Raw genomic sequence first — 12,741 nt, forward strand, 5'->3', positions numbered from 1 at the left:
AACACTTGGCAAGACATTCAGCCATTTTCCGAAAGCAGATGGTTTGCTGGATTATTTTTTTTTAAAAAAGTCATTAACTTCTTCAACTTTGATGTTGATTATTTCTCTGCTCATTCAGTTGCGAGTGTTTTGGCTGCTGATAAATATTATTTCTGAGGAGTCCAAAGGTCCAGACTGCTCCACTTCTGAATTTTCCTGAGACCCTTCTTGGTAAGTGACTGCATCAGACATGGTGAGGATTACAGCTCCAGCTGGGAATCTCTGGATGAATTCTCGTTTCAGATCGCTCAGTATTGGCCTTGCTCCTGGCTTCTCGCTCACTGCCAATTTGACCAGCTCACAAAAAGAAGAGTCGCGAACTGCAGCCATATCTGGCCTTTCTCCATTCATAATCTTCTTTCCAGCCACCTCTGCCTCATACTCCCCAAACGGGATCTGCAGCGTCAGGCACTCCCACAGTATCATCCCGATCGAGAACGAGACTGACTCCTTTGTTGCTCCCATGTTCTTGTTGATCAGCAGCTCAGGTGCCTTCCATCTCAGACATTCTTTTTTGAAACTATCCTCATCCTCAAACGCAGATGAAGGAAGAGAGTAGCTTTCATCACTGGCAGAAGTGACAACAGTTGATGATGTGGATGATGAGTCTGAATCATCAGACAATAAGTCTGAATGCATCACAATGCAGATGACTATGTGTTCTGAAAACAGAACAATGTGAGGGCTCAGATTTGAAAGTGACTGAAGAGGATTTTCCATTTCATCAAACGAGTGAAGTGCCCCATTCGCCACCCAAAACAGGATCTGGGCAGCTGTTTGCTCTCTTTGTTGAAGACTCCCAATTGCCATCTCCTTCTTCTCGTTTCTTCCATGCAACAGCATGAACAGAGAATCCCTCAAGTCCACAATCAGCTTTTCATGAGGCGAGGAACAGGCCATTGCATCCACCATATTCGACATTGACGAAGTGGTTGGGCACAAATCTTCCCCTCGAACAAATGTTGAATCTGAATCAGTTGTTGAAGTGGATGAAATGGATGGAGAAGGAGATCTCATTCTTGTCTCTTCCTCTTCATCCTTCTCCAATGCCCATTCAGGAATCTTGTCTGAATCTTTCCCCAAGATATATTCAGTGGAGCCACTCTCACTCAACAAATGCTCTGATGACTCAGAATGCTCCATATTCGTATCATATATTCTCTTTTTTGTCCTCTCCTCATTCTTCTTTTCAACTTCTCTCTCTGCTCTCCTCCACTGCTCCTCCGGTGACATTTCCATCGTCACCATTTCAAATGCCTTCGGATCTTTTCTGATATTATCATTCACAATCTCTCTCAGATCTTCTGCTTCATTCTTAACCTTTCTCCATCGAACAGCCAGAACAACAGATACAATCAGAACAATCACAAGAATAACTGCCATGATTATAACAATTAGCAACAAATAAGATTTTCCTTCATTTCCTCTTTCAACAAGTTTTTCATCTCCTTTTGATCCAGACTCGCTTCTGTTCTTCAGAATAAATGACTGTGTGGAAGAAGGATTCTCTGCATTTCCAAACAAAATATGAACACTCACTTCCACTTCATTTCCACAACTGCTGATAAGATCTTTATCCACACTTCCTTCAACTTCTCTTTCGGATAAAAATCCATTTGAATCAAAACCATAATGTTCAATCTCTTTCTCTTCTCCCTTCCTCTTCACAACTGAGAAGGTCAGATTGCATGGAATAAGAAGCATCCCTTTGAATGTCAGCTTCAATCTATCTGTTGATTCTTTTGCTTCCGCACTCTCCAACACAGGAATGAAAAATGATGAATCCCTCTCTGAAACAATCCCTTCAAAATTGCACCCTTCATTCAACATCCAAAGAGAAGTGTTTCTTTCCCATCCATCTCCTCCTTTCAAACTCATCACATTCAATGTTCCTGAATCTGAGCAAATGATATTTCTTCTCAGTGATGAGTATCCTTCAATTGATGGATTGTTGTTCACAAACTCTCCTTTCTCAATTATCACATTTCCTCCACTCAATGATATTCCTCCTTCAGCTGAATTCAAGATTGTTGTGTCTTTCATCATCACAGAACTCTTCGCAGAATCAAAAAGAGATCCATTCCATCGGCATATCTCTTTTTCCCAATTCAAATAATTCTCCTTCCTTTCCTCTAAACTTCCTTCAAACACACATGACTCGATCAATATCTTGTCTGCTGATGTGATCGATACTTGGCTCCCCTTTTGTGATTCTGATGTGCACTCATGAAACGAGCAGTTGCTCATCTCAAAACCTTTCATGTACTGAGTTATGCAAACAATGCAAGACCCACAGTTTGATCGGCTGATGTTCGAGAATGATGATAACGCAAAAGATAAAACGAGTGAAGAGTAGCTGTTTTCAAATGAGATAAGACTTCTATCTTGCAGAGAAATGTTTGTGACTGCCAACTTCGAAATGCTCACTTTCTCACTCTTTCCACATTCAATTACTGAACTTGTGAATCGGATATTGCACACTGTCAGATCCTCAAATGTTGCTCTTTTCGAATTCAGTACCTGGAATACGGACTTCGAGAATTCCAGACAGCAAACAATGCACTTTTCTGCCTCAAATATCCCATCCTCAACAACCAATAAAGAAGAATCAAATGATGTTCGCGAATTCTCTGTGGTTCTGCTCTCAGACAGAAATGAAACAGATTCGAGAATAAGATATCCGTTCAGTTGGTAAATCAAGCTCGAGAAGGCAATATTCTGTATTCCACCAAAAACAAATGAAACTTTCTCAATTCGAACAGACTCCGAAGTTGTCACCGCCTCTTCATCAGCCAAATCAATTTCATTCACTTTTATCTCAGCATTCCTGCTTGCCTCCATCGACTTGATTGTCACCTTCTGAGCTAAGCACGAACCAGTTAGTGTTGTTTCATTCCATATCAGCAGTTGTGAATAATCAGATGGGATGATGTGGCTCACCCCAACATTCAGTGATCTGCATGCACCCTTCATCTCCCCACAATTCTTGCTGTCGCTGCTGTTCCCCACAATCGATGACACAAATATGAATTCGCTCCTGAACACATACACTCTTCCCAACAGATCCTCTTCATCCTCATAATTGTCTGCTGTGCATCCCCATATTGCCAGCTCCTTCACAAACGGCTCACCAAAATTTATCAGGAACTGTGATTCACTTATCTGCGAGTCAATGTCAGTGCACTTCACAAACACATCTCTCCCCTTCAATGCAGCATTCCCTCGGAATGTGATGTTCGATAGCACAAATGGCAAAGTCTTCTGTGCAACACTCTGTGATTTCAAAAACAATCCTCCTCCTCTCCCAATGTTCGAACAGAAACACTCTGTCACATTTGTGTGATTCATCTCCAGCCTTCCCTTCTCATTGAGAAGGAAAAACATCCCTCCTTCATTCGAGCTTGTTGATCCACACCCATCAATTGTTGAATTATCTATTTTCAGTCTCACTTCATTTGCCACATCACAGAAAAGCAGTGAAGGGTTGCTTGACACATTGTGCTTCACATTCGCAAATGTGCATTGTTCAAATAGAATGTTCCACTCTTCTTCTGAATTATCATTCCCCTTCACAGTAATCACACTTTCACTCATCACAATTGCACTTTTCCCACTCAATGAAATGACTTCAAATGTCACATCGCTCATGGTTGTTACACAATCAGCTGATATACTCATTATCTCATGCATCGTTGAGAATCCAGCTATTTCTGTATTTTCAATCGAAACAATTCCTTTCAAGGCACTGATCAACACAAATGACACCTCACCAATCGCATTGCCAATTGTGTGAATTGAACAGCTCACAACACTCGTTTTGACTGAATCTGAACCTGTCTGGATGAGGATGTTTGCAACATTATCAAATGCAGTCGGAATCGGCATCCCCACTTCTTTGAATTGAACAACCCCTTTGCACTCAACAATCACATTCACATTCCCTTCAATCTCTTTCACAAATCGGATTTTGTCTGGCTCCCCATTTGTTCCTTCCAGACTCATTCCACTCACATTCATTTCACTCCTCACATCACAAACTCCATGAATCATCATCTGCTCGACTGTTGAACTGCCGATACGATTCATCCCATAATCAACAGATCCACACGGATACTCCAACAGCCCACACACAACCACATTGTTTCCTTCTCGCGCCACATGCACACTCGACCCAACCTCTTTCCAGAAATAGATCAGTGGGATTGCACACTCTCTGTTTCTTCCATCATACCCTCTCATCGAATCTTCTGTCAGCGCCTCCAATCTATCTTTCACAAATGACAGGGTTTCGTTCTTGATGCTGCTGATAAGCGATGGAGATGAAACAAACAAGTCCTTTCCAAACTTCGCATTGTTTGGTTTGTCAGATGAAAAAGTTGGAGAGGATATCACAAAATCTGTCTCGCCAGATTCACTCAACAAGCTCAACATTATTCCTCCTCCATATCCAACAACTTCCCCTTCGTGCAGTGCTGTGCAATAATAAAACTCACACTCGTTCATCAACAGATTCGTATTTGCAGATGCCTCATAAAAGAGTGCACCTCCTCCAATCTCATTTCCTTCTCCTTCAACAGCACACCCTTCAAATGTGCAGTCATTTATTTCTGTTTTGTAATCGCTTCCATCATGACCATTCATTATGCTGATGCACCCTCCACTTCCCTTCGAACGAGTAATCGATGAAAATGTGCACTCAGACATCTCTTCAACATTTCCACTGTGGCACTCAACAACACATCCATTATCAAATATGATTTCTCCAAAATCGCTATTCGTCATATTCAGTGAAGGGCTTGAATTAATACTTCCCTCAACAATGAAAAACGATGAATCTCCTATTTTAATATTCCTTGATCCAAACTCACTCACTTCCACAGCCCCTCCAGCAGCCTTCACAAACACTGTTGTTATAGCCTCAGAGCCTCCTTCCATCCCACATTCATTTAGTGTAAGCTTCCCTGAATAGCACTCAAACACACTTTCATGAAAGATCAGCGATTGAATCAAAGAAAATACAATGCTGGTCATTGACACAGAAACTGAGTTCTCAATCAATCCACTTTGCGTTCCCTCTTTCTGATCAGAAACATCACACTTTATGTTTTCCCCTTTTCCTTTGATGCTCCATTCATTCGAAGTCAACGCCAATTCTTCCTCAAAGACAAATGGCTCAAGAAGAGCAACATCTTTTTTCTTCCCTTCAAAATGGACCGATGCTGCCTTCTCAATTGTGGAGCATGGAAATGATTCATATCCACACATCGAAAAATCATGACTTGACGATCCTCCTCCAACAAAGGCACACCCCGAAAAGTTATCCCACAGATACACCACCAGCGGAATGGAAAATGTCTCATTCAGCGTTGATCTCTCAAATCCATTCATCCCTTTCATATCATTCAAATTAACGTCAAATCCAATCGATGTTCCGTCAATCACACTTGATAGATCAAAAGAGTTAATGAAGATTTCTTTCCCTTTTCTCGCATCGCACCCAGGAAATGAAACATCCTTCAAGATGAATGAACTCGCTCCACCATTCAAATGAAGATAAATCCCTCCCCCATATCCACGCTCTCCACCTGCTGTTTGCGTTGCCTTGCAGCTCACAAGTTGAAATAAGTCGTTTTCATCATTTGAATACATTGAATTCGCTTGGGAAGCATCCGTCACATTTCCCACAGCGAATCTCGATCCTTCTTTCGCATCAGCCCACAATCCTCCTCCATTTCCTCCATTGCTCTCACACCCGCACATGGTTCCTCCAACAATTTCAAGAGAACAATCTCTCCCAAGTGTGCATTCAACTGCCCCTCCATTTTTTCCATCTCCTTTGAATCCACTCATCGTGTTGTTTGCCAATTTAATAGCCTTCACAGAATTTGTCGAAATTACTCGAATTGATCCTGATGGCAAATCTGTTTGGGAAGATGCTTTCACTGAAAGTGTTGAATCTTTAATCGAAAAAGATGCTCCATTCGCCATCCCAAACAAAACACTATTTTCTGTCGAGCTCATATCCTCGGCACTCAAAGAAGTGAATGCTCCAGCAGCATTGTTTCCGTCAAGGCGAATCAATGGATGATTCCCAATCACCAAGGATGATACAACAAAAGACGAAACAGACATCTCGCCTGCTGTTACAGATAAAAACACAAAAGACAAGGCTGATCGAGAATTTTGAAATGTCAGTGAGCAGCTCTTGAGCGAAAATGATTGTGAAGAAGAAGAGAAAAGTATTTCGTGATTTTCGAGTGCAGAAGGGATTGAGAAAACAAGTGATTTCAAAACAGTATTTGCACTTATTGTTATCATGCTTTCTTTGCTTCCATCAGGATCGTCAATTACCTTCCATCCACTGTTTCCATCTTTCCCTCGGATTGTGTGTTTGAAGGATTCAAATATCAGCTCATTTTTCAGTTCAATCATCCCGTAGACAACAATCTTCTTTTCCTTTTCTTGCCTAGTCAAAGAATGTCTTAGAGTTAAACAAGGGACTTCAGAAAATCCACAAAAAAAATAATCAAATGCATCAACATTACTCACAACAATCTCTTCTGGCAAAGGAATCAAATAAACACACATCGGTATTGGGAATGATACATTCCCATTATCATATCCTTGTATCTTGCTCTTTGTATCGAACGAGGCTGTCAATGAAGTGATCTTCCCACTTTTTGCTATTGATTCCAAGTTGATCGAGTCAACAAAAATATCACTTCCCCATTTGGCTCTGTTCCCCTCAAATCCTGATGAAATCTGAAAGTTTGCATTTATATCTCTCACTTTCAGCCCAATCCCTCCTCCTCTTCCTTGGATGGTCGAGGCATAACAGTTCTTCACAACACCTCCATTCATTGTCAATGAACCAACATTCCCCATTTCAACCATCATTCCCCCTCCAAACTCAGAGGCTTCACTCCCACAGCCATCAAGTGTGCATCCCTCAAGAGTTATTGAATATGACCCTTCACCCACACCCATCAGCGATGATCCTGCTGTTGTCCTCACAATGTTGTTGAATGTGCAGTTATCCAGAGTCAATGTGACAGACGATCCTTGAGAAAGAGATATCACACTTGTTGTGCTGAATGTTTGTGACCATCTCACATCTTTCATCTTCAAACTTCCCCCTTCCATCTCCACAAGTGAGTTCTGAATGCTCCTCTCTTCTGAATGAGCAGAGTTCATCGATATGTTCATTCGCTTCACATCCATCAACCCACTTCCCTCAACCTCAAACAGTCTGCATTGCCTGTTGTTTTCAAACGATGTGTCGTGAACCACAGACAGATCATTCACAGCCAATTTCCCTGTTCCAACACAAAACAGACTCAGTCCATTTGATTCAAACTTTGTTTCAATGGCTGAGCCAGCTGGAGAAACTCCATTCACAGTGATTGTTTTCTCCCCAACGTCAACTCCTTTTCCTTCCACAACTGTTCCATTCAACACCTTGATTTCCTCCACAAACCCCACAATCATTTGGGAAAGGCAATGGCTGATTGTGAGGCATGCATAGCTTTCATTCAATCCACAGCTGAATGTGTTTTTTGCATTTGTTTGATTTTGAACTGAAGCAACAAATCTGCATCGTCCTCCAGCATTCGGAAGCCATTCACTTTTGTCAGTTCCATTTGCATGATATCTGTTTCCATCGGTATTTGTTGAAAAGCATAAAACAAGCTGGTTGGTGGATGAAATTTCATGAATAATAACATCACAACCGCGAGGTGCGCTGTTGTTATGAAAAAAGCAAAACCACAAAAGATCGCCATTGAAACCTCCAGTGTTTATGCTTACGCCACCACCAATCCATTCTGAAAGACAATCTTTAAAAACACAGTTTCTGATAACAAATTTGTCAGACTGAATGGTATCATATGCTCCTCCTCCTCCGTTTATTGAACTATGCGCACTGCAGTTTTTGAATAGACAATTAGAAATGCAATCTTTCGTTTTTGCACTTTTTGAGTACTGAATTCGAATTCCCCCACCATCATTGCACGACCAGTCATCTTTGAATTGGCAATTCTGAACAAATACTTGAACGGATAATCCTTCTGCACAAATTCCAGCACCTCCAAAATCTGTTGAAGAGACACAATAGCATTCTTCGAACAAAGAATTTGTTACATTTAATTCGGCAATATTCTGAGCATATACACCTCCACCTCTTGTCGATGTCGCATTGCATTTCACAAATGACGAATTCTCGACTGTCAGTGTTGCACTCGAATTGCCATAAACATAAAGTGCTCCTCCGCATGAAGCATCGCATTCGATCCATTCAGCGTTTTTGAAGTTCTGTGTCTGGGTGGTTGTCAGTCTATCAGTGTTTTTCATTCTCGAATCAACCCTTTTATTGTGGAGGAATGTGCAATTGTTGCACAAAAATGAACCAGATCCTTCTGTTCCACTCGCAATCCCTCCCTCAAGCACATTCATCGATCTTTTAACATCACAATCCTCCATTGAACTCCTCTTCATCAATGTCATTTTTCCAGTTTGCATTGTCTCTGTTTCACAATATTTATTTGTGATATTCGCAAATTTGCAGTTTTTTATTCCTTCAAAACTTCCTGAACCATCTCTCAGAAAACTGCATCCTCTCCCGCAAAACACATCCTCAAACTCACTATTTCTCACAAACAACGAAGACAAATCACCCCCTTCCATCTTCACCACACTCCCCATCATTCCACATTCCGGACCATTCCCAATTCCCAAAGTCGTGTTTATCAGACAACATGTCCCTCCATTCCTCACATAATTCCCATTCCACTCATTGTTTCTCACAAACACGCTCCCTTCAACCTGCAGTAATGATCCTGCTCTTATTTCAATCATCACACAATCTTCTGGCTTTTCAAGCAACATTCCCTTCAATTCAACTGATGAGTTGTATATTTCGCAGAACGTACGAACAATACTTCCCCTCTCCAAAATACCACTCTTCTCCATCCCACGAGCATGGAAAGCATAATATTCATTTCTCAATCTATCGTTTCTGTCTTTGCCACAAATTGTTGACAACAGGCACACAAGAAAAACGAAGGGAATCATTGTTTCAATGACGATTATTGGTTCATGATCCCATATTTGTGATTATATCCCATTATCTTTCCATATGTCAAAAAATATTATTTCTTGCTCCACTTCCATTTTCTGGCTCAAATTTTCTTCTTTTATTAACATTTTTCGTATTCATTTAATTGCAAATATTAATTCCAAGAAACTGCCATCTTCAAATTAACCCTGGGTGACGTGAAGAAAAAAATTTGTCACGTTAGTCACCGATTTTTTTCAAAAAAAAAAAAAAAAAAAAAAAAAAAAAAAACTGACGCAGAAAAACATCACTGACGGACGTGAAGATAAATTTATCTTCACGTCACACAGGTTTAAAACAAATAAATTTTATTTTTGAAAATTTGACTTTTGATGAATTTTTCTATTTCAACAAAACGATTCAGTTCATCTTTTATGCATATAACTTATTTTTTCTTTGTTAAAAACTGTTCTGGTTATTATTCATAATCGGCAATTTGCTCTTTCTAGCAGAATGAAAATCTGTCATTTTCAAAAAATCACAGTCAACTGGATAACAAAAAAAATATTTTTTTCCAAACTCAAATTCATCCAAGTGGATTTAACACGTGCAATAATAAATATGACAGTTATATAAAATTACTTCATTTTTGAAATTAAAAATGATTTTATATTCATTTCAATAATGCAATTAGTTTTCATAACTGATTATTTATAATAATCATTTTCATTGAAATTATTACAAAATTGTGTTTTATGAAATGAATATAAAATCATTTTTAATTTCAAAAATGAAGTAATTTTATATAACTGTCATATTTATTATTGCATGTGTTAAATCCACTTGGATGAATTTGAGTTTGGAAAAAAATATTTTTTTTGTTATCCAGTTGACTGTGATTTTTTGAAAATGACAGATTTTCATTCTGCTAGAAAGAGCAAATTGCCGATTATGAATAATAACCAGAACAGTTTTTAACAAAGAAAAAATAAGTTATATGCATAAAAGATGAACTGAATCGTTTTGTTGAAATAGAAAAATTCATCAAAAGTCAAATTTTCAAAAATAAAAATTATTTATTTCTTCATAAATGCAGAATAACAAATAAAAATTTCAATATGATTAGATGTGTAACATACTGATGATTGAATATATGAATGATTAAAATTTTATTTTTTTGAAACGTGTCGAGATATATGAATTTTTAAAAAAAGTCCGGGTTTTTGAAAAATTCCCGGGTTTCTGAACGATGGGAATGAATTTTGCTTTAAAGGCAAGTTTTCTTTCAAAATATTTTCTTATAAAAAAATTAAAAAGGAGGAAAAACCTAATCGAAAAGACAACATAATAAAAAGTTGGATTGGATCTTATTTATTTTTTGCAGATGAGATTGATTATTTAATAAGTCAAATAAACTTTTGATCAAATCTTGGTGACTGATTTTTTTAAATGAGTTCATAACACCCAGTTTCGATTCAGTCTTTTGTTTTTTCAACTTTATTATCATAACCGTTGAATGATTCTGTCTTTCCATAGAAGTACATGACGGAACATTGTTTTTATTTATTCCAATGTTCTTTCCTTTTTTCTTTCCTTTTCTTTCCTTTTCTTTCCTTTTCTTTCCTTTTCTTTCCTTTTCTTTCCTTTTCTTTCCTTTTTTTCTTTTTCTTTCTTTCATTCATTCTTTCTTTTTTTTGAAAAGAAAAGGAACAGCATAATAATGACTTAAATAGAAAAAAATTGTCAGAGATAAAAAATTTTCAAAATTTGATTTAAAGATTCAATAAAATATGAAAGTTGTTCTCCTTTTTTATAACGATAATCGATGGGCAATTATCACCTTTTGTGGACCTAATTTTTTTTAAATGAAGTGCATTATAAATTATTAAAAAGTGTCAAAAAGTGATATTTTAGGTGAATTTAAGTGCGGAAATGTGTTTAAAAATAAAAAAATAATGGAAATTTTTTCGAATTTATGGGATGTGATCATTATTTCTTCTGTTTGATCGAAACTTCAAATGAATCGAAAAGAAGTTCATAAGCTATTTAAGACATTTCTGAATAAAATAAAGCTCAGCAATGGATGTTTGGAACCGTTCTGAAAGGAAAAGTCCCTATATGCAGCAGATACAAAATTCCAATGCATTTAATCAGAAAGAATACTGTGAAGAAGTATTGGAGATGCAAAAAATGAAGTGTGAAATGTTCATTATTTCATGGAAGTCAGTTTAACAAAATGTTCATCAAAATTGGAAAAGTACTGATGATTATTCTCTTTTTTTAAATTGGAATGACCATCAAACATGGAAGTTTTTTGCTTAATATTCACAGGCACTCAGTAGGTTTTGTTACAGTGCATGCAGATACACTTGCACACAGCACCTAATAAACAAGCCTATACAACTTGGAGGTGAAGGCAATACAGCAGAAATAGATGAATGTTTATTACGTCGAAGAAAATATCGAAGAGAAAGGTTCAAGAGGCAACAATGGATTTTTGGAGCAATTGAAAGAAGAGAGAGTCAGCAAGTGGGGAAAAAATGCTATGGATCGTCAAAGATCGTTCAAGAAACTCTTTGTTGCCAATTATTAAACAGCACATATTGCCTGGAACTACTGTAATGAGTGATTCTTGGAGAGCATATGCAATATTATCAAAAGAAGGCCATATTCAAAAAATTGTGGTGCACGATCGACATAATGTGGATCCTGCAACTGGAGCATGCACAAACACTGTTGAAGGGATGTAGCTTTATTTCAGAGAGTTTCAACCAGTTTCTGGAATGAGTGATGCATTTATTCAAGACAACATTTCTTCATTCATTGTCAAAAATTGCTTCAATTTGACCTTTTCTGAATTTATTGAGTTGGTTTACAAAAAACATAAAGAAATTGATGAAGACGATGATAATGAAGAGAATAACGAGGGACCAAATTAGCCAGATATTGATGACATAATTGGGAACAACTCTGAAAATTACTCTCTTTCGTGTTTTGATGAATTTGGAGCAGGAGATGGTGCATCAGCTTCAGAATACACAGAATATATGTTTAAATATTTTTTTTATTTTTTTGATTTTTTGCAACTTTCCGCACTCATTAAAAAGTTTTAATAACATCCTAATTGCTTATTTTTAGTTATCATTCATAATACGCAAATAATAGTAGGTCCACCAAAGGTGACATCTCCCAATTGATGAATTGTGTATAGTTTTTTTTTATTCAAATAAACGCAATTTATTAGAATAAACAAAGTTCATTAACGATAGACAGAGTTCATCTAAGTCACGAAAATTAAGAAAAAAAAAATTTCTAATGAATATTAAATCGATTGCAAAAGCATACATATATAATTAGTGAATTGCTAATGTTGTTTTAAAAATGATTTCTGTTGTTTTCCTCAAATTCTTTCAAAGATCAAAAGGATCAAAAAATCAGAAAAACTGTAAAATTTCTTTTTCCCAAAATGTGATTCAAAACACATCAGCATTATATTCGTTGATTATTGAACTTCTTATTATGTTATCCACATGTTTTTTCATATGTTTAATATTAATAAAAAGTAGTATTTAGTGGATTTTGATATGAATGACGTTTTATTATTTAGATTCAATAAAGTTTATTGATATTATGTTGAATGACAAATTGGA

At 37.3% G+C, this 12,741-nt stretch overlaps 1 protein-coding gene across 1 annotated transcript; it reads right to left on the reverse strand.

Annotated features, from left to right (window-relative positions):
- Positions 1-114: 114 nt before the first annotated feature.
- On the reverse strand, positions 115-9,108 carry MONOS_9049 (uncharacterized protein; the record flags this gene model as incomplete). The annotated part of the gene is made up of 3 exons (XM_067879507.1): positions 115-7,780; positions 7,913-7,960; positions 8,021-9,108. The coding sequence occupies 3 exons, from the start codon at positions 9,106-9,108 to the stop codon at positions 115-117; spliced, it is 8,802 nt and encodes a 2,933-aa protein (XP_067726595.1).
- Positions 9,109-12,741: the final 3,633 nt, after the last annotated feature.

Source organism: Monocercomonoides exilis (assembly GCF_001643675.1).
Source record: "Monocercomonoides exilis strain PA203 chromosome Unknown scaffold25-1336746, whole genome shotgun sequence".
NCBI lineage: Eukaryota > Preaxostyla > Oxymonadida > Polymastigidae > Monocercomonoides > Monocercomonoides exilis.